The sequence below is a fragment of the Arachis stenosperma genome, chromosome 9 (assembly GCF_014773155.1).
Source record: "Arachis stenosperma cultivar V10309 chromosome 9, arast.V10309.gnm1.PFL2, whole genome shotgun sequence".
Classification (NCBI taxonomy): domain Eukaryota; kingdom Viridiplantae; phylum Streptophyta; class Magnoliopsida; order Fabales; family Fabaceae; genus Arachis; species Arachis stenosperma.
This window is the reverse complement of record NC_080385.1, coordinates 21838296-21861697: the sequence shown is the minus strand read 5'-3', so window position 1 is coordinate 21861697 and position 23402 is coordinate 21838296. Positions and strand designations below refer to the sequence as shown.

Genomic DNA, 23402 nt, shown 5'->3' with positions numbered 1-23402 from the left:
TATGAGCTCTCTAAAAGAGGTTGGATTTTCTTTATGAGCTCACAGCTTATCCAACCTTGTTGTAAAGTCTGACCTTTAAAAGAGGTCGGACTTTTCTTTATGGGCTTTCTAAAAGAGGTCGAATTTTGTACAACTTTCTCCAACCTGGTGGACTTCTTTGAAGTTGCTGAGATAGTTATGTGGATCAGTAGATCCATCATAGGGATCCATGTTGGGATGTTGAAAAATTTTTTAGGACCTTTGTACGCATGACCTCTTTAGAGAAAAGATCATCTCCTCCAATGAAGACTGGGCCTTTGTCAATCCGATTTTCTTTTTCCTTTGGATTGGATTCCAGTTTTCTTCCTGGAAGACATTCATCTTTATTGGTGTGCAAACGACATCAAATTCCACCATAGGATTATTTCCTTCCATATTCATTGGCAGTGATGTAATTTGTGAGCAACCAACGAAAGATGTGCTATGTGAATTTTTCGTGTTATTCACTGCTCTGTTGTAATTGATATGTGAATCCAATGAAGAAAAATCTAGATTCATCACTTCAATGTCGGATTGGGTTGCATTCAAATAGACTGATGTTGTATTTTTTGGCATAAGTTGAAAAGAAAGGTTTCATTGTTTTTATCAACAATGCTTTCCCTTCTCTTCTTTATTCAATTACTGACTAATATGGGATATTTTATTTATTTATAAAACCTGTGTATTTGGAACATGCAACTGCTCCATTCCATGAGTGGGTATCATGGATTTTTTCGAGATTGTAAGTCGGCACAGATGTCATTGTCCATCCTATTTCACGAAGAGGTTGGGATTAGTCACGTTCCCTTTTCTCCTCCTCTTTTTTTTATACGTAACTTCTTTTGCCAATTGAATTTTCTGAATTGAAAATTCTTTTATTCAATTGACTTTTGAGTTCATTTTTTTCACGTAACTTCTTTTGCCAATTGAATTTTCTGAATTGAAAATTCTTTTAGTCAATTAGCTTTTGAGTTCGTCCTTTTTTTTTTCACGTAACTTCTTTTGCCAATTGAATTTTCTGAATTGAAAATTCTTTTATTCAATTGGCTTTCGAGTTCGTTTTGGTTTGCTTTCTACAATGGCCTTGGGACGGTGCTTTCTTCTCTTTTGTTTGATTTAATCCAATTTAACTGTAGAAGTAGAATCATCATCCCTATTTGATATTCTCTCTCCATTGGGAGAAGTTTTTATGGGATTTCTGGTATCCATAGAAACTGTATTCCAGCTTCTTTTTAACATTCTTGCATCTTATTCATGTCGAGAGGTTGTCCGACCATCTTGTTGATCATCCGCCATTATCAAGGATTGAGCTCCAGGTCTCCGGCAACGGCGCCAATGTTCCGGGGCTTACCTAGAACCGGATGGTGGTTGGACTTGTTGGTGAGGCCCAAGCGCAGGAAGAGGATGGTCTCCGACTTGGTTTACGTCTGGGAGCTTCCTTCTGACTTGTGTGTGAGAGAGAATGGGGGTGGTACCTGCAAAGACACTCCGATGCCTAAGTCAGTATGGGGTTAAGCAGGTTTAGAATGTATTGGAACTTAGAGATACCTGAGGGGTGTCAGGGTATTTATAGTGGTGATCCAATAACCACCGTTGAAGTAGTGCCACCTTTTTAGGTGGATAACCGTCCCTTTTATCTAGGGATTGTTGGGATATGACTTCTAGAAGTGGGTTGAGAGATTTTAGGGGCAGTTACTTATTTGAATAAGTGTTATCTGCCAGCTATCTCTTGAGCCCGACTTCTTTGGAAAGAAGTCTGTGTTGAGTCCGACCTCTTTTGAAGAGGTCGGTGAATAATGAAGGCCAATCTTTGGATTGGGCCTTTTGGTGTATTTGGACCTGGACCATACCGTTGGGTCAGGGTAGGAACACTAGTCATACCCTAAAATCTGCCTCTGGCCAAGCTTTATGAAGATCCAGGCTGACAAAATTATGAAACACTCTATGTAACAAGGTCTTTCCTTTTCCTTTGGCCACCCATTCTTTGCACCGTCATCAACCTCAATCCAATCAAAATCATCAATCCACTAAAAAAAGTTACATTTTGATATCTTCCCACAAGTAACATACCTCTTACCATGGTCAGAAACGGCGGAGGAACGGCGAACGGTTACCGCCTTTCCACAGAAACACAGCTTCCCAAAGAGAGAATGAATGAGGTTCCTTAACTTTGAGCCATAAATTTGGGGAATATGAAAACTGAAAATGGAACAGGGAGAAGAAGAGAAACATCAGATAGTTCAACGAGAGTGTTTATAGGGAGAAGACAGGGGTAAATAAGTCATTTCACAACTCCCTAACGTTTTTTTGAAGGGACTTAATTGAAAAAAAAATTAAGGTACAGGGATCCAATTGAAAAGAAAAAAAGTATGGACCTAATTGAAAATTCGATAAAATTATAGGGACCTGTAAAGTAATCATTTCTAAATTTTTTTCAAAATTTTTATGTATCTAAATCTAATCAAATCGATTAAAAATGGATTGGTTTGATTTGAGTAATTAGGTACCCAATAAAACAAAAATTCATTAAAAAAATGAAATTTTTAACTTAAAAATTTTGTAAATACAATAATCATGTAAAATCAATAGAAATAATCCAAACATGTTAAACACCAAACACATTAAAAACTAAACATATTAAAATTCAAACATATTAAAAGGTATATAATATTTTAAATTTTTATTCTTTTTATTTAATTATCATATAGTCGGATCTAAAGGTTGGTTCGGTTCTATACCTCCAGCAAACTAATTATTTAAAAGAGTCATTATTTTGATTCAGGTTTAATCTGATTACTAGTTAGTTTCAGAACAATTTAATTAATTTGATTCGAATTTAAACGAGTAATTAGATATTCAATATCCGGAATCACCTCTATTTTTTTGTCATATTAAATTGCATGCTCTTGTATTATTCATCACATTCATGTAAATTAATTTTATTGATATAATATTATATAATTAAATATCGATAATTATTTTATAATGATTAAAATTAAATTATATTACAAATAAGATGTTTGAATAAAAAATATAAATTAAATGTAATTTTTTATATGTTAAATAAAATTATTAAATATTTATATTTATATTTTCTCAACTAATGTATTTAAATATTCTGAGTAAATCCAGTTAGGTTAATTTAATAATTAGTTTACTCATTTAATTAAGTATTAGAATTTAAGAGATACTGTAAGAAGTAAAAAAAAACTTTAACTAAATTCTAAAATTAATGTTAATTAAAAATAAAAATAATTAAATGGGTTTTCATCAATGTTCTGAAAACCGGTTCGAACCGGCCGGTCGAACCGTGAACCGGACACTAAAACGGTTCGGTCAACAAAGAAAACCGCAGGATTTGATAACCGGCTTTGAACCGACGAACCGGCCGGTTACCGGTCGGTCGAACCGAACCGGGACCCGGCCGGTTTTTTAAACTGACAGCAAAACGCCGTCGTTTTGCAATGTGGGAAGGCCGAAGCCCTAGTTCCCCTTTTCTCCTTCGTCTTTGACTCTTCGTGCTTCAGCCTTCACCACTCAATCTTCGTGTTTCTCAGTTTCTCCTTCACCCAAATTCCAGCGACGACCCAGCGACGTCCCACCACGACCCACCGGCCACCACTGCGAGAGACAGAACGCCTGAACTGAAGCCCTCAACGCACTCACGTCCTTCGCCCTAATTCCAGCCTCAGCGTCCCACAGACCCACACCCACACTCCAACTCCGACAGAACAACACCGACGAGGCCACCAGGCCACGACCCACCACGACCCACCGGCCACCACTGTGAGAGACAGAACGCCCGAAGCCCTCAACGCAGTCACCTCCTTCGCGCCTTCAGCAGCGTCGCGACCTCAGCAGCTTCGCGCCCTCAGCCTCCGTGGCGCCCTCAGCAGCGTCAGCACGGTCAACGCCCTCAGCCACTTCGCCGTCAGCGTCTGCCTCATTTCCAGGTAAGTTTTATTTTTTAATTTAGCTATGATTTATTATTGTTCATTGAGTAGCTGTGATGAACTCTGAATACTGTGATACTGTGATACTTTGTTGAACTCTGAAAACTGTGATGAACTCTGAAATCTGAATACTGTGAAGTGTGAATACTGTGATGAACTCTGAGTCTCTGATGCTGTGATGAAATCTGATATTGTGAACTCTGTTCATTGAGTAGCTCTTTGATTTTGTGACATGATGAACTCTGAATTCTGAAACTGTGAACTTTGATTTTCTGAACTCATTTTGTGAACTGAATTTTGATTTTGTGACGTGATTTTGTGAAATCTGATTTTGTTAACTCTGATTCTGTGACATGATTTTGTGAAGTCTGATCTTGTAAACTCTGATTTTGTGACATTGTTTTGTGATCTTTGATTTTGTGACACTGTGAACTGCTAGACTGTGATGAAAGTCATGAAACTGTGAACTCTGTGAACTGTGATGAAAGTCATGAAACTGTGATGAAATATGAACTGATTTTGTGAACAAAGAATTTTTTGAACCTGAGATGTTGTACTTGTTCAGAGTGTTAAGAGTGCGGCATTCCACAACATGATGATCAAGTGTTACAGTTACAAAAATAATAAGAACAAGTTTTGAAATAATGCTTCTCATTTTCTCAGGGTAGAACAGAGTGAGGACTAAGAGAAAATTAAAATTGTGGTTGGATCGACAAATTAAAGATAAGAATGGCTACATTATATTATGTTCAGTTCTTCAATTCATTGAGTCTTCTTTTTTAATTGTGTGCCAGTTGTTGTTGAGCATCTCCATTTATTTATTTGCACTTGTGACATTTCTTTTATAAGAAATTGTACCACTAGTTTTGAATTTTGTAAGAATAATTAATGTAGTGGAAATGAAGGTTTCATTGTTGTTGAGCATCTCCATTTATTTATTTGCACTTGTGACAATTCAATGAGGCAAATTTGCAGCAAATTATGGAGGATTTTGATGATTGATGACAAACTTGGATCGTTTTGATGCTACTATGTTATGTTTGATTGGTTGTTTGTTGACTTTTGAACTTTGAATTTGTATTTGAATGAGATTATAACATTTGGTTTATGTAGTACTTTTAATTTGAATGATATTTTAAAGTTTAGATTAGACTATAATTATATTTTCATGTGCTTATTTATATTTTAATTATTATTTTATTATAAAACGATTTTTACGGTTCAACCACGGTCAAACCGGTTGAACCTATGAACCAGTGAACCAGTATCCAGAGCGGTTCGATGACCGGTTCGGTTTTCAGAACCTTGCTAGTTGACCTCGTTTCATGTTTTTTAACCAAAAAAAAAAAAGAGAGAACCCACGTCCCAACCCGTCAGCACCCCCCTTCACCCCCTCATTTGTGAACTCACCCCCCCAACTCCCCTCTGAAGCAAAGCAAATTAGTACCAAACCAAAACCCTTCCGTAGCTTCCCTTGCACTCAAAGTTCGCCGCCCATCCGTCTATCTAGCTTCCCTCGTGCTCCAAGTCTTCAACCCCTGTTCGCTGTCACCGATCGTAGCTGCTTCTTTAAGCTCGGCGTCTGTCGTCTTTGTCTGTTCAGCCGCGCTTCAGCCACCGTTTGTTTGCCGCACTCAACATGTTTGATGAAATGCTTTAACCATATTTCTGGTTGGTTTTATAATTTCTAGCTTTTAGAAACTTAGTAAGTTGATTGCATGTGAAATTAGAATAATTGGATCTCAGTAATTAGGAAATTTTAGCTGCACAAATAGAATCTTTGCAGAAAACATATTAGCATGATGATTCCGCTTGCATTAGTTTCTTCTGGTAAATTTTAACTGTTATTGTGAACTTGTTAATTTGCTAATTGTTCTTGTGTTGTTGTTCTTCTGTTATTTTTAATTTTTTTTGTTTTTGTTTTTGTTGTGATTTTCTGTTCTTGAACTTGTTAAATTGATAATTTGCTAAATTGTTGGGATGCTGTTGTTTTAATTTGCTAAATTGTTAGGTTGCTGCGATTTAATTTGTTGGATTTTCTATTTATGTCTTGTTCTTGTTTATTTGCTAAATTATTGTTGTGTATTTATTGTTGTCTTTGAGATTATTGCTGGATATTGGTGATCATTGATTTATTATACGCTTCATGTTTTCATTGTTTTCTTCTTCTGAAAAAAAAATTCAGTTTTCATTGTTTTGATGAGTGTTTGTTGTGTTTCAAAAATCAATTTTTTGTGATCAGTGCTCAAACTCTGAATGCTGTTCTGCTGGTTTTTCTGTGTTTATTTTCTTTCAGAAATCAATTTTTTGTGATCAATGTTCAAACTCTGAATGTTGTTCTGCTGTTTTTGTTTTGTTTCAGAGATCAATTTTTTGTGATCAATGCTCAAATTCTGAACCTTGTTCTGCTGATTTTGTTGTTTCAGAAATCAGTTTTGTGATCAATGCTCATACTCTGAATATTGTTTTGTTTTGTTTTAAGGCTGTGTTTGGAAGAGGTGATTGATTTCTGAATGTTGTTTTGTTTTGGTTTTAAGGCCGTGTGTTGTGTTCAATTTTCATTTTGTAAGAAATTCTGAGGTATATAAGAATTAAGGAGGATTATTTCAATGGTATTACTCTGGTGATTCTGGTCTACTACAAGCTTGAACATAGAATTGAAGAGAAACCCTTTACTATTTCATCATTGGCCTATTTTTGGCATTGCATATCATTGTAGTTTGTTTATTCATAGAACTAGTTGTTTATGATCCTCTTTTGAAGTAAAAAAATGCCGGAGAAGAGTGTTTAGAACCAGTTGCTTTATTCATTGAATTTTTATTGAATCAGGTGTTTATTATAAACGGTTTTTTCGGTTGAACCAATGAACCAGTAATTAGAGTAGTTTGATGACCGGTCCGATTTTCATAACCTTGATTATATGAAACTGAAAAACTTTGAATTTTATTAACTTAAAAATCATTGAATTTTAATAATTTAATTGTATATTTAATTAAAGTAGTTTAACCACGGTATGACTTACCTTGTTCCTTCCTCTATTTCATGACTACTCATTCGTCTCTCCTGCAGTAGGAGCAGCAGCAGCATCAACCACGCAACAATGGCTACCAATGATTCAAACCGGGTCGGGTTAGTAATATCCACCGCCGAATCAATTAGGGTTTTCCTCTCTGGAGCCTCTCAAGACCCTAATCTCTCCCACCACCTCCGACACACATCCGCTGATCTTCTCTCCCAATCTGAGCTTTCCTACGAGCCTCTCCGCTCTGTCTGGATGGCCTCTGATCCATCCACCCGACCCGAATTGACCCAACTCTTCTCCGGCACGCGATTCATCTTCTCTAGCCCGAAGCCCAGGCAGAAGGTCAAAAGTCAAAACTCTAGTTCCCATTTTTCAATTAATTTCTCAATTTAAATTTCGATTATTATGGCTGTCCTAATGTTTGTTTCTCAAATCTTCCAGCTTCAAAATTTGTACTTGATCTTGTTTAACCCTAAAAATTGTTACTTAGATAGGAAGAACAATTGGAATTTCGAAAATTAGGTGGTGCATTACTGTATTTGTCTCCAATTCATGGTGAAATTTCATCATATGAGTGATTATTGTGTTGTTCCTTCGGTTTGTGAAGAGTGAAGAATTGAAGTCAAGGCTGAAAAAGTTGCAAGACTTGGCTGAAAGGAAAGCTTATCAAGAGCTAGTGAAGGACATTGCACCAAAGAAGGAAGTTGAGGAACCATTCTCTTCTTACAAGGACCAGTTAGGATTCGGTAATTACCTTTCCAATTAAGTCTTATCTCTTGGACTATAGTTTGTAATATCATAGTCTAGTCTAGTGTTTTATGTAGCTATAGATCCTTCTTTGTTTGTTAGTTTTGTTATTTGTGAAATGAGAAAGTATTACTTTTGCTTTCATGATTTGCTTCCCATGTTACTAAAATGAAACATGGATCAATTCAACTGTTTAAGTTGTGCCTTTTGAAGTTGTGGAAGCTTTGGTTTTTTAACTTACTCGCATGAATGTCTTTGGTGGGATACTTGGATTTGGTAGTATGATTTACCTTAAAATCCTATTTTGGCTGTAATTGGAGGTGAAAAGGAGCTTGGGGTACTGGATTGCCTTTTTTTTCATTGGATTATGTACAAGATAATTATTTGTAATCTAATTGCTGAAAACTTTCGGAAGGATAAAACTTTAGACAAATGCTTAGTGACAATTTCACAAGTTCAAATACGTTCTGTTTAGTTTACTTTCGATATTTGTTCCTCTTCCATTATAAGATGACAATAACTTTTCCCTGTCGATTCAACTCTCTTTGGTGATTGGGAGTTCTGATATTATTTAAAAATTAGTCCCTTGAATATTCTATTTGTTATACTATGAAATAAGGAAATAAAATTTAAATGACCGAAACTATAGTTTTCTGCCTTTTCTTTTAAGCATGTTATTTGGCAAATATTCATCTATACATGTTGTATTACTAACCATTTATTTTTTATTATTGAACATTTTTTCAGGATTACATGTGGTTGTTACCATGTTTACCGGCTATCTTGTTGGTTATGCTGCATTTAGAGCATTGTTTAATCACAGTCCTGCCATGGTACCCTCTAAAATCTGTTTTTCATTATTATCCATTTATCCTCAGTAAGTTTAGTTTTAGTCGTTAGCCAAGTGGAATCCCCTCTTGACTATCCTTTTTCTTTCTTCCTCTCTTGTCTATGTTACAGAATGCTGCTGGAGGAATTCTTGGGTTAGTGGTGGCCATGCTTGTTGAGACTTTCCTTTTCATTATTAGAAGTTCCAATCTGGATGCCAGTAAAACAAGGTCCAGTCAAACACCGAAATCAGCCTTTTCCGCATCCAGTCTCAAGAAAAACCAGTAGTGTTGATCAGGTTGGTTGTTTCCAACTTTACATTGATATGAAAATTCGCCAACAAAATTATATAGCTTAGTCCATTGAGATTATACTGTTATAAACAGAACATGAAAGTGGCTGTTACTCGATGAATCATGGCATGCCTTCTTGGTTTTTGTCCTGCCAAGGCTTAAAATATAGTTTATGAAAGTGGCATTTGCCTTGCATTCGACGAAGGATATTCTGTCCTATCTGGTGAACACATTGCTCCATTACCATATCATCCAAGCACCTCTTAACTCTTAAGAAATCATCTTCACTTTTTAGACCGATCGAGGATTTCATGGGATGTAGCTACTAAGGATTACGCATAGGATTTTTTCTTTTCTAGTTTTCCTATCTATTGATACTGGATTGTAATTAGAGTTACATGAAATGCATCTTTATTTTGTCATCATTAGTTTTGATAATCAATTTCTTGCACATAGCCATGTTTCTCGTACTGATTCCTGTTGTGCTTTTACTTTTTAGTTAAGAAAGCTGCGCCAATGTGCAAATACTGCTATTGGTTTTTGAAACCTCCTCTTTTGATCAATGGCTATAGCATACGCATCTAATCGTTTCCTTACACTTCTTGCCAATACCCTTGGACACATCAAAAGATCAAAAACCAAGTTAATATGAAACAATCTCTAGGGTGGATTGGCTTTTGTTTCTATCTTTTGTTTTCATTTTCCGTTTTCAGGATTTTGTGAAGTTAAAAGAGAAAATAGGATTGTTTTTACTTTTTGTTTTTATCTTTTATCTTGACAATTTTAAAAATAAAAAAAGAAAATGAAAACACAAATTAAATGTACCTAATATTGTGAAAAGAGGTCTATTACCTCAATGTAGCTCCAACCATCACTTTGAGGAGGTTTTCAACTCTAATGTTGTCACAAGCACAGTTGTGCTACGACTGCAAGACTCCAACTAGAGATATTCAATTTTGACATGTGACAATCAAAAGAACTATACAAACCAATACAAATGCTATGAAATAACAAATGAGATATGGATTGTAGCAGGAGGAAAATAACGCGCTACAATAGCCTCCCATAGTCCAGAAAGAAAGCTGGAAAAGTGGAGTGGCCGTTGTCTAGCGGGACTAGACAAAGACGACAAGCTGGCAACCCCATGAGAGGAACAAGGCTTGGAAAAGAATCAAATGAATGGTGGCGCTGGGGTTCATGAACAAGAGATGGGGATATTAAGGTTACCTATATAGGGGTTCACCACATGAGGGGCTCTAAATTGGTGATAGTCTCTGACCATATTGTCGTCGCCTCTGGCTCGGCAGCCACCACTGCCTAGCATTGCTGTCTCTAGCTCGTCAACCTCCAGGACCGGAGCACCACCACACCGGTTCTGCTTCTGCAATGCCCTTTTTAGAGGGGCTCCTGTGGCTTTTTGATTCATTTATCTATTTTCAATTGTCTAAGGTTATTATGGTTGCTTTTGGGTGAATTTTATACTTTGTTGTTTGAGGAATGGAGAATGAAGACCTGAGTGGAAGTGAGAAAGAGAAAACCAATTGGATTGAAACAAGGAGACAGAACATTCGGAGAAGGTAAGAATGTAACTGTTGTTGATAGCTTTAAGAGATGAAAGAAAGAAGGGCAAAGAAAAAAAAAGCTTAAGAGAAAAAGTTATGGACATTGATAGAGATTCTGAGGGCGACATGGACTTTATATATGACAGTATAGAAGGTAACGAAAGAAATGAATCTCTCAAAACATAGAGAACTGGATTTTAGCTAAATTTGTATTATTGTAAAGAAGAAGCAATAGTGGAGTATCTTTTTTAGAAAGAAATGCAAGAAGGAAATAGGGATGTCAACGGGGCAGGGCGGGGGCGGGGGACGCCTCCCTGCTCTCCATCCCCGTCCCCATTCCCCGCCATGAGGGAATATTGCTTCCTATCCCCGTGCCCCATTTCCCGCGGGGACCCCGTTTCTCATTTATCTGATAGTTCTAACTAATTATTAATTTTCATATGATTAGAGCTGCAAGTATTCATCATATACAAAAACAGCAAGATTTTATACAAAAAATCTAAATGACAGGATGGTGACTTCTTTCGAAATGACGCAATAGGGGGATGCAACGACGAGTCAAAGGACAAAGCAGTGGACGAGGTGGGAGACACGGCAACAGAGAGAAGAATGAACACGACGGCAGAGTTACGAAAATGAACGACGCAAATAGAAAGCACGACGCAGTGAGGGTGATGGCACAGTGAGGTGTGACGATGAGAAGGGAGAGTGGCGAGGGGGTGCTGCAGCGAGGTTGGATAGAGTATGAACATCGTTAGGGATTTTTGAATTGAAGAAATGTTATGTAAATGAAAATTAGGAGTTTTGGGTTTATATGAGAAATGACTAAAAAATATATATGAGAAATAAACTATTAAAGATAAGTCAGTAAATTTATAAATTTCGGAAAATAGCGGGGACGGAGCGGGGATCCTCGCTTGGGTCCCGCGCTTGCCTCGGGAGAACTTTATCTCCCATCTTCATCTCCTTTGGAAAAATTTTCCACAGTCGGATCCCCATCGAGGCATTTTTCGCAAGAATTCTCGCATTTCAGGATGTTTTGCCATCTCTAGAAGGAAACAAGAGGAGATTGGTATTAATATAAGAGCAAGAAGAAGAAAGAAGGTATCTCAATCCAGCACAAAATAAATCATAACGTGATTCTAGTAATTTTTGGTGGTTTTGTTTCAGAGATAGTAAGAATGCTACGTATCGTTTTTAGAGGTCGAGAATATTTACCAACTATTGAAAAAAATAAGCGGGACTCCAAATTCAACATAAAAAATTAAGTATGCCAATGATAATAATTTCCTAAAAGAAAAAAAAGAAAAAAGAAAATGATGATGGATTCAGTTTTAAAATTAATTTGAGTGTGAATTTGTGGTGACAAATAATAACTATAAAATTTTATTAATTAAATCTTATAAATAAGTTGCAGCTCTCATAAGCTCTTAAAAAAAAGTAATATCTTAAATTAGTATTTGAAAAATTTTAGACTAGACACTTTAGTCTCTAAATATTTAAAATATACAAATCAATTCCTAAGGTTAGATAAAATAATGGTTTGATGGTCCCAATAATATTAAAAACTTATTGTATGAGTATTATACTTTATTTTCAAATTTTAGATTTTTTTAATATATATTGATATTCATGTAATTCATCAAATTGGTGATAGTACATTTTATGCTACATCTTTAGTTCTTTTGGTCAAGACGATGAAAATGGAAATAAACGTGAAAATGATCATAGTGAAGCAAATCTCCAGCTATTTTTGCGGATTTAATTTTGACGATGGATCAAGTTCTTCTAAAATGAAAATTTGATAAAATAACAAAATAAAGATCTAATTATTTTTAAATTAAGATAATAAAATTCACATCACTCTTAACTCTCATTTTATCATTTTAATAATATCTTTACTCTAATTTTTTTCCTTTCAATAATTGATGATAAATTTTTATATTGACTTTCGATATTTGGCTATTCACTATATAAGTCTTGATCCGGTCGTTACAAATTCAACATCATAAATCGGTATTATCGCTCATAACTCGGCACCATTCAGATCATTACTCAGAAAGACGACGTTATAGTTCGGCAATTCAATCATTAAATCGGCGTTTCCATCATTTAAATCGGCCACTTACGTTACAACTCAGTTTAACAGATTAATTCACAAAATGAAACGTCTGACCTAACGTTTCACCTTATTTATTGCTCCTTAATGCAGATAATAAAGAAGAATCATAACAGACTGACACATTCTCACCTACAAAAAAGTATGATCTCTCACCTAAAGGGGAGATTGAATTCTCAATACTAACTTAAGCTTCGGAGTGCCTTTGCAGGTACACTCCTCCCTGTTTCTTACTCAAAGCTCTACGCGATTGGACACACTCTTGGAGAAAAGCTCGGATTATCACAAGACTTGAAGGTCGGCACCGAAAGTAATAGCTCGGCGTCGACTCCCAGAGACTGAGCTCTCTCTCCAGGTATCCATACAAGAACAATTGGCGCCCACCGTGGGGCCGAGAATATAAACCTCTCTCTCTCTATATTATCGGCCTCGAGGTTCCCGTCTTGAAGTCATGGCTGAACAACCTCCACCCTCGCCATCCGAATTGCTCCAGATGGTGACCGAGTTGCGTCAAGTCGTGGCTGAGGAGAACCAAAGAATGGCAAATCAAATCGCCAACTTGAATAACACTCGAACCGAAAACAATGATCGACAAGAACGGACAGAAGAAGCCGAGCAGCAGTCAGGGCCAACACGTCTCAGACACTGCTCGACAGGAAGGGGAGCGGCCCGAACATAATGAGGATACTCAGAAAAACATCGAAAATGACGATCAGGAAAGCTCCCCTAGACCATTCACGGCGGAGGTGATGAACTTCGTGCTACCCCGAAGGTTTACTCTGCCGACCACCCTAACTCCCTATGATGGGTTAGGTGATCCGAAGAAATACATCAAAAAGTTCACCTCCATAATGATAGTAAATGGTGCATCTGATAAAGTTTTATGTCGTTGTTTTTCATCTTATTTAGACGGTCCTGCACTTGATTGGTTTTGTTCTTTGCTTGCAGATTCTATTTCTCGATTCCGAGACATATCAAAACCCTTTGAGGAGCACTTTGCTGGATCCGCCATCTACCTCCATGACTCCGATTACCTGAACACAGTCAAGCAAGGCCAGCACGAAAGCCTCAAGGACTACATGACGCGCTTCACAAAGATAGCCATAAGCATACCCGACCTCCACCCCGAGGTAGAACTACACGCCATAAAAAGTGGATTAAGACCAGGAAAGTTCCAGGAAACTATTGCTGTGGCCAAACCAAAAACTATGGCCGAATTCCGTGAAAAAGCTAAAGGACAGATTGACATCGAAGAGCTCCGACAAGCTCGGAAAATAGAAAAGCCTCACTATAAAGACGACGACAAGCCACGGGACAGCAGGAAGAATTTCAAACCAATCCCACGATATGAGACCTACACCAAATTCAACACCAAGCGCGATGACATCATCAAGGAGATTTTGAATTCGAAGTTAATCAAGCCACCACGAAAAGCTGGTAATTACCCAGATTCAAAAGGCACTGACCGATTAAAATATTGCTCTTTCCATCAGAAGCACGGACACAATACCGACGACTGCGTCATCGCTAAAGACCTGCTGGAGTGTTTAGCTCGGCAAGGTCATCTGGACAAATTCATCATCGGCCAAATGCAGCGGCGAGCACCTGCTCCAGGAGACCAAAGCTCGGCTACACAACATAACCGAGACAGAGACCGACCGAACAATAACCATCCCGAACTACCAACACGTACAATTAACTGTATTTCCGGAGGTTTTGCAGGTGGAGGAGCCACAAGTTCGGCAAGGAAAAGATCTTACCGAGCTATCCTTTCCATCAACGCCGACCAAAGTCAACAACAGTCGCCACCTACATCTCCACAAATAACATTCCAGACAGCCGATCATGACAACAGCGTAACAAATCTGGATGATCCAGTCGTAATCTCCCTACAGCTCGGAGATCTCCTCATTAAAAAGGTGTTGCTCGACCCAGGCAGCAGCGCCGACGTTCTCTTTTACTCGACCTTCCAGAAAATGAAACTGAGCGATAACATCATCCGACCATCCACTGGTGACTTGGTAGGATTCTCAGGTGAGCGAGTCCCGGTTATGGGCTCTGTGTGGTTACAAACCACACTCGGTAAGTTCCCTTTGTCAAAAACTTCAGACATTCAATACTTAGTTGTTGATTGCTTCAGTCCCTATAATATTATACTTGGCCGACCTTTCTTAAATAGGTTCGGCGCTATAGTATCTACAATTCATCTTTGCGTTAAGTTCCCTTTGCAGGACAACACAATTGCAACCATTCATAGTGATGCCCAAGAGGCCAGGGAGTGCTACAACAATAGCCTCAAAAGACCTCACCGTAACACTAAAGCCCAGGTCCACAATATCGGCAACACAAACAACCAACACATGCTGGCCGACCTTGATCCTAGAGCAGGAACACTGGAAAGGCCGACTCCAACAGAAGACCTAGATAAAATCTATTTCACAGAAAGCACGGATAAGTTCACATACGTCGGATCAGCATTATCTCCAGAAGAAAAATCTTCGTTCCGAGCATTCTTACAACAAAATGCCGACCTGTTTGCGTGGACCCCAGCTGATATGCCAGGCATTGATCCATCCATCATATCACACAAGTTAGCATTGGATCCATCTATCCGACCTGTAGCATAGAAAAAGAGAAATCTCGGGCACGATCGAAAGCAAGCTTCCCTAGAAGAAACCAAGAAGCTCATTAACGCGGGCTTCATCCGAGAAATCAGATTCACAACATGGCTGGCAAACGTCGTCATGGTTAAAAAACATAACGGTAAATGGCGCATGTGTGTTGATTTCACCGATCTCAACAAAGCATGCCCCAAAGATTCATACCCTTTACCCTCTATTGATTGTTTAGTTGATAATGCCTCTGGTTTTGAGAAACTCAGCTTTATGGATGCATATTCTGGTTATAACCAGATCCAAATACATCCATCCGATCAAAACAAGACAGCCTTTATTACTGAATATGGAAATTATTGTTATAAAGTCATGCCTTTTGGCCTTAAGAATGCAGGTGCAACATATCAACGTCTAATGGACAAAGTCTTCGCCAAACAAATCGGCAAGAACATTGAGGTCTACGTTGACGATATGGTCGCCAAGACAAAGATCGGCAATAATCACCTTGAGGACCTCACAGAAATCTTCGGACAGCTAAGAAAATACAACATGCGGCTAAACCCTGAAAAGTGTGCATTCGGGGTTCAGAGCGGTAAATTCCTCGGCTTCATGCTCACTAGCTGAGGTATTGAGGCAAACCCTGAAAAATGCCGAGCTATTTTAGACATGACAAGCCCACGAACCATCAAAGAAGTCCAGCGATTAACAGGGAGACTTGCTGCACTTTCTAGATTCTTACCTTGCCTAGCTTCTAAATCTTCATGTTTTTTCCAATCTTTAAAAACAAAAAAAAGCTTTCCAATGGACTGATGAATGTGAACAAGCATTTACAACTTTAAAAGAAACTCTTTCAAAACCACCAATTTTACATACACCCCTACAAGGGGAGCCATTATTCTTATATTTGTCTGTCACTAACTGGGCTATAAGCTCCGCTCTTGTTGCAGAAAGGGAGAAGAAACAGTTCCCAATCTACTTCACAAGCAAGACCTTACAGAACGCCGAGCTTCGTTATCCGAGCATTGAGAAACTGGCACTATCCCTTGTCTTCTCAGCCAGAAGACTCCGGCCATACTTTCAGAGCCATGAGATCCATGTTAGAACAGATCAACCTTTGCGACAAGTGCTGTAGAAGCCTGAGCTGGCTGGCCGACTAGTAAAATGGTCGGTGGAGCTATCGGAATTCGATATCGAATACGAGGGCCGAGCATCCATCAAATCACAGTTTTTGGCCGACTTTATCGCCAAGTTCTCAATACCCAATATAACTGAAGATTACATCGAATGGTCTTTATACGTCGACGGATCATCCAACCCACACGGGTGTGGGGCAGGTATTATACTTGATGATGGCCACGGCAATGTTATCGAACATTCCCTCAACTTCTCATTTAAAGCAAGCAACAATCAAAGTGAGTATGAAGCATTAATTGCCGGCCTTAGACTCGTAGCCGACCTTAACATCACCGAACTTAAGGTATATTGCGACTCCTTACTTGTCGTCAACAGATAAATAATCTATACCAAGTAAAGGACCCTTTGCTCTCAAAATATCTGGGTGTCGTACACAATCTCCTTTCAAAATTCTCCAAATACGAAATACACCACATCCCAAGGGAGAGTAATGGTCGAGCCGACATTCTGTCTAAACTCGCCAGCCCTCAACCAAATAGATCCTCACTTTATCAATCAACACTACTTAAGCCGAGCATTGAACTAAGCCATGTCTTAAGTGTGACACAGGAAGCAGACTGGAGATCTTCATATATACAATATCTCCAAACAGGGATCTTGCCAGGCGACGTCGAAAATACCCGACAATTCCGCCGACAAGCCTCCTTTTTCACAATTTATAATAATTGCTTATATAAACGAGGATTCTCTCGTCCACTGCTTAGATGTCTTTGCAGAACAGAAGCAGAGCTTGCGCTTGCTGAGGCACATGAAGGGATCTGTGGAACACACCTCGGAGGCCGAAGTCTGTATTCAAAAATCCTCAGAGCTGGATTATACTGGCCGACTATCAGGCAAGATTGTCACACAAAAGTGAAAAGCTGTAACAATTGTCAAAAACACAGTCCGATAACACATCTCCCGGCCGAACTCTTACACTGTTCCGAGGTTAGCTGGCCATTCAACCAATGGGGAATTGATATCCTCGGACCTTTCCCCACAGCCGCAGGACAGGTAAAATTCCTTGTAGTAGCAATTGATTATTTTTTCAAATGGATAGAGGCACAACCTCTAGCCAAGATCACATCACAACATATGCTTTCCTTTGTTTGGAAATACATTATCTGTCGATTCGGCATTCCTCGGCACATTATCACTGATAATGGTCGCCAGTTTGCCGATCAAAAATTCACATCATTTTTGCAGAACTTAAAAATCAAACAGCATTTCTCGTCAGTAGAACACCCACAAACAAATGGGTTAGCTAAAGCCGCAAATAAGGTAATATTACACGCTCTAAGGAAGAAACTGGACGATGCAAAAGGTCTATGGGCCGAGCTTATCCCAGAGATCATATGGGGGTACAATACAACAACTCACTCCACCACAAAGGAAACACCTTTCCGCTTGGTCTACGGTTCAGACGCAATGATACCTGTGGAGATCTCCCAATCATCATTACGCACAGAATTGGCCGACCTAACTACACAAGACACAGCTCGGCAAACCGAACTTGATCTCATTGAAGAACTCCGGTCATCTGCAGCAATCAAACATTTAGCAATGCAACAGCGCATTACCCGTAGATATAACCAAAGAACTCAACCAAGATCGTTCCAAGTCCACGACCTTGTGCTCAGAAAAATAGAACAAGCTAGGAAACCACCAGCACATGGCAAACTAGCAGCTAATTGGGAGGGCCCTTACAGAGTCACAGAAGTAATCAGCAATGGAGCCTATCGCCTACAAACATTAGAGGGTACAGATCTCCCTAACACTTGGAATGTATCTTCCCTAAAGTTGTATTACAGTTAACACCAGGGACAGGCAAGTACTCTTTTTCCTACTACCAAGATTTTTCCCATAAGGGTTTTGCTTGCAGAGGTTTTAACGAGGCTAGCCTACCTGGGCCTTTAAATTCAAAGGTATTGCATTAATAAATTCCCTTATCCAGTCAATATTATTTGCATTATCTACTTTTCAATTTGTCAAAACTCAAAAACCGATTTTTATCAAAATCCAGATACAATCATCCAAAACAGACATATATCCGATCCAACTCGGATTCAGACCATTATATCAGATAAATATCCGATCTTACTCGGATCCCGATCATTATATCAGACAAATATCTGACCAACTCGGATTCAGACCATTATATCAGATAAATATCCGATTTTACTCGGATTCAGAACATTATATCAGATAAATATCCGATTTTACTCGGATTCCGATCATTATATCAGACAAATATCCGATTTTACTCGGATTCAGACCATTATATCAGATAAATATCCGATTTTACTCGGATCCCGATCATTATATCAGACAAATATCCGATTCAACTCGGATTCCGATCATTATATCAGATAAATCTTCGATCTTACTCGGACTCAGATCATCATATCAGATAAATATCCGATCCAACTCGGATTCCGATCATTATATCAGACAAAAATCCGATCCAACTCGGACTCCGACAATTATATCATTATCTGACCAAAGTCAGTAACCAATCATACATACAAAATCCTATCTTAATCATAGTCTGATGATTCAAATCACATACCAAATCAATGCATGTCACTAACACAGACACTCTAAAGCCTACAAATCGGCATCCAAACTAGACTTACTCAGCCATCCTACCACATTTCCATTATACTCCATGGTATTTCACCATCTCAAAAATTTCACCTAAAAACGTTTGGCTTCAATGCCATCAATCACAACACTAGAAAAGCACACATACCAATATCGTATCCTTGTCAAAACATGCAGAAACAGCATAAATATCAAAGTTTGTTTTTCAAACACACAGAGGCAAAGCATAATTTACAAAAACACCAAAAGTCCAACACAAAAGCGACATAGTTTCCAAACAAAAAACTACAACAATTTCTTATCAAACATTTTCAGCCTCTCCTTCAACATCACCATCATCTTCCACCATGGTTCCATCTTGAACAATCTTCCCCGGATCCATCTGAGAAAAATCTACACCAGGAGCGAGAAACTTAGCTTGCTGGCAAGCCCGCTCAAAACCTTCCACGAATGAATCAAGAATCTCAGTTCCCCTTTGCTTCTCAACATCCTTTAACTTCGCCGTCAGCTCTATCACTTCCGCACTCTTGCTAGAAAGATCGGCTTCTTTCTTCTTAACATCCTCCACTTCCTTCGAATAGTTCTCCTTGATCTCCTTCAGCTCCTTCTCCATTTCTGATAGCTTGCCCTCCAATTCAACAACCTTTTTACCTTTTAATTCCAGCTCCTCCTTCAAACACGGATCTTGCTTAACCTCGGCAACCCTTCGATGCTTCTTCTCTCGGCTACGCCCTAAACTGGCAAGCCTGAACCCAATTACCTACAAATCAATAAAAAACAACACTACCATCAGTATCCCCACCATATATCAAACTCCATAAGTAAACTCAAAAAATACAAGTACCTGCATATACCGATCTATGGCAACATCGCCAATTTCCTCAGCCAACGTGACATCAGACAAATTTTGACAAATATCATCGGCAACAGTCATATAGGGGTAGTCCTTCCCCCACAGCGATGCCCCATCACTCTGCTCAGTAACATCATGCAATCTCTGTTGACTTTTGAAAAAACCCTGAATCTCCTCAAAGGCAACTTCACCACCATCATCCTCGGAACCTTCCGATAAATCAACAACGCCTATCTTTCTCTTCCTCGCAATAGCCTTTCTTCTCCCAGGTTTCGGCTGATTAACTTTGCCAACACCCACAGCCTTCTCTACTTTAGAAGTAGAACCCTCCTTATCAACATTTTTGCTCTTCACCCGAGCTCTTAGAGTAGACGCCGACACCCCTGGATACTTTCCACCTGAAACCATCAAAAACATATACATCAGAGCTATAGTTCAAAACCTATAAACATAAACAATATAAACAAAACTCACCTAAATACTCTACCACAGCCTGCCTATCTTCCTCCCACTTCAGCAAACCAAACACCGACATTAACTCTTTTCGGTCAATAACCTCCACTAAGTATTCAATAATACACTCATTCCTTGAACTAATGATCTCCGGCCCTAAAATATTCTGAGGCTCCGAACACCAGCAAAGTGGAAATCTCTCCCCCAAATGCTCATCAACATAAAATGGAAACTGCCCCTCAGCACTGGTGACCTTCAAGAACATCTCCTTAAAATCTTTAAAGGACGACTTATATAGCTTAAAAATAGCAAACCTTGGGGAACTATTCAAATTCACCCATCCCCCTTTCCAGACACATTTTGCTTGAAATAAAGAAAAGAACAACTCCACAGAAGGCGCCTCCTCCAGAAAATCCATCAAAATTTCAAAACCTCGCAAAAATGCCCATCCATTAGGGTGCAGTTGCGAAGGCGCACAATTAAGCTGCCTCAAAACCTGACACTCAAAATCACTAAACGGCAACCTCACCTTCAATTCCTCCAACACACAGCTATACATATAGAAAAACTCAAACCCTTCCTCCCTATGAAAAACACGATCACTAAGCGCACAAGGAAGCAGCTCAAACAAAACCCCCCGAACCACCCCTCGCTATTTTACTCTTATCTATCTCTATCACAGATTCTTCATTCAAGAACAGTGAGCATCGTTTCCTCACATCATCACCCACCCAATCATATGACCAATCAACTTTTTCTTCCTTATCTCTCTCGAAACCCATTTCAATACTAAAGAAGAAGAAGAGAAGTTACAGAGATGAAGAGAAGAAAAACGTACCTCTTTTGCTCATTCTCTTTTTCTAAAATGCAACTGATACGCCCGAAACTTAGAACCAAATACAAAACACCCCTTGGACTCCAAAAAAGAATTAACTTCCCACTAAAAACGGTTTTCGAAAACAACCCAATCAATCACATTAAAAGCCATCACCAGCATTGGGAACACGTAAAGCCTGCAACACGCATTAAATTTTTCTCTTTCCTCTATTTATAGCACTACTTACCCATTAAAAACGGTTTAAACAAAGCAGATTGAACTGGGGGCTACAACGCATAATCACCTGCCGAACTCTCCAAAAACCGACTTTTACACCAGCTCAAATGACCGATTTATACTTCATTAAAAGCTCAACCTGCTTCATTAAAACACTCTCTCAGGCCAAGCTTGGGGGCTATGATCCGGTCGTTACAAATTCAACATCATAAATCGGTATTATCGCTCATAACTCGGCACCATTCAGATCATTACTCAGAAAGACGACGTTATAGTTCGGCAATTCAATCATTAAATCGGCGTTTCCATCATTTAAATCGGCCACTTACGTTACAACTCAGCTTAACGGATTAATTCACAAAATGAAATGTCTGACCTAACATTTCGCCTTATTTATTGCTCCTTAATGCAGATAATAAAGAAGAATCATAACAGACTGACACATTCTCACCTACAAAAAGGTATGATCTCTCACCTAAAGGGGAGATTGAATTCTCAATACTAACTTAAGCTTCGGAGTGCCTTTGCAGGTACACTCCCCCTGTTTCTTGCTCAAAGCTCTACGCGATTGGACACACTCTTTGAGAAAAGCTCGGATTATCACAAGACTTGAAGGTCGGCACCGAAAGTAATAGCTCGGCGCCGACTCCCAGAGACTGAGTTCTCTCTCCAGGTATCCATACAAGAACAAGTCTTTTATTGTGTATTTACATGAGACTTTAGTTGATACTTCATTTTTAATTAATGTATTTTTAGAATTTTATTTTAAATATATATTTATAATTTTATATATTATTTTATTATAATTCAATCATTCAGTTAAATCATAATTAAATCAGGGCCATAAATCAGTTGCATTTTTTGCATTATTAATCACAACAATTCGATGACCGATTCGATGAACAATTCACTTCTCAGAACCCCACAAACATAAGGTCTTGAGTCAGAAAAAATTAAAAGTTGATGTTTGAAAGAAAAGGAACATTTAAAAGAGGGTTAGTCGTGGCCAGATACAAAGGTGCTACTGGCATCATGTGATTTTGAAAGAGATATGAGTGGCAATGGCCTTCTGTGTTGGATGAATTATCTGACAAATTACTGTCACATTATCCATTTCAATATATAGTCATTCATTATTCTTTATTCTAACTAATAATGCAATGGAAGGATTGGTTGTTTTTTTATTCTAAGTTTCTAAGGACGTGGAGAACGAATCGAATTTAATTGTTAATTATTAAAATAAATAAAATAGAGATGGATTTTATTGAGATCTTGAGTCTGATGAGTCACCTGTGATTCCGTTAACATCGTTACATGCATGCAAGCTAGTCTATCTAATTAATTCGCTAATTAAGTTATGAGTAATTATTCAAATCAATTTCTAAAGATTTTAAAAGTAGACATTTTAGTCTTTAAAAAAAATTTACACAGATCAATTTTTAATTTTTTTTTTTGTCGGATATAACAATTTATAATCTATTTTCTGACGTGACCCACTAACATAGAACAAAACAGTTATTGGTAGTGAGGACAAAACAATCTCTAATAACTTTCTTCTTCCTCCTCTTTTTCGTTGCCATCACCGTCTTTTCAGTTTAGAAATCATTCAAACCAAAAGTACACGATGATTTCGTCGTCGTCTTCGAATACGGTGTTGTCTTAGTTAACGACTATAACAGAGAAATCCAAAACAAAAGGTGATTGCAGTGGGAAGAGAGGGATGAAGGACAATCCAATTTGAGGAAGAAAGTAGAAATAAAGGAGAAGAGAAAGTGCGAAACGGTGATGTTTTGGCATGGGTTGAAGCCGATAGTGAATTGTATGGACACGGCGTCTTCGTAGCTCGCCACCGGTGGCAGTGTGGGTGACGGTGTTGTATGATATGAGACCGTAGGTGTTGTTGTTGCATCCTGGGCAGGGAGGGGCATTTCTGGTGCCACAGGAGGTGAAGCCAGCGAGGAAGCAATGGGCGGAGCCACAGCGGGCAGCCAGTAGGTGGAGGAGACGTAGTTTTTGTCGCAGTAGTCACTGGGATGACCAATGCTTTTGGTTTGAATAATTTCTGAGTTGAAGAGACGGTGATGGCGCGAAAAAGAGGAGAAAGAAAA

The 23402-nt window shown here is 38.6% G+C and overlaps 2 protein-coding genes across 2 annotated transcripts; both read left to right on the top strand.

The window, feature by feature from the left end:
- Positions 1–7071: 7071 nt before the first annotated feature.
- Positions 7072–8856, top strand: LOC130947431 (uncharacterized). The gene is made up of 4 exons (XM_057876131.1): positions 7072–7335; positions 7601–7739; positions 8488–8573; positions 8701–8856. The coding sequence occupies exons 1-4, from the start codon at positions 7072–7074 to the stop codon at positions 8854–8856; spliced, it is 645 nt and encodes a 214-aa protein (XP_057732114.1).
- Positions 8857–13126: 4270 nt separating this feature from the next.
- LOC130949230 (uncharacterized) lies at positions 13127–15169 on the top strand. Its single transcript, XM_057878009.1, has one exon. It carries the CDS (start codon positions 13127–13129, stop codon positions 15167–15169), a length of 2043 nt encoding a protein of 680 aa, XP_057733992.1.
- The last annotated feature ends 8233 nt before the right edge of the window (positions 15170–23402 follow it).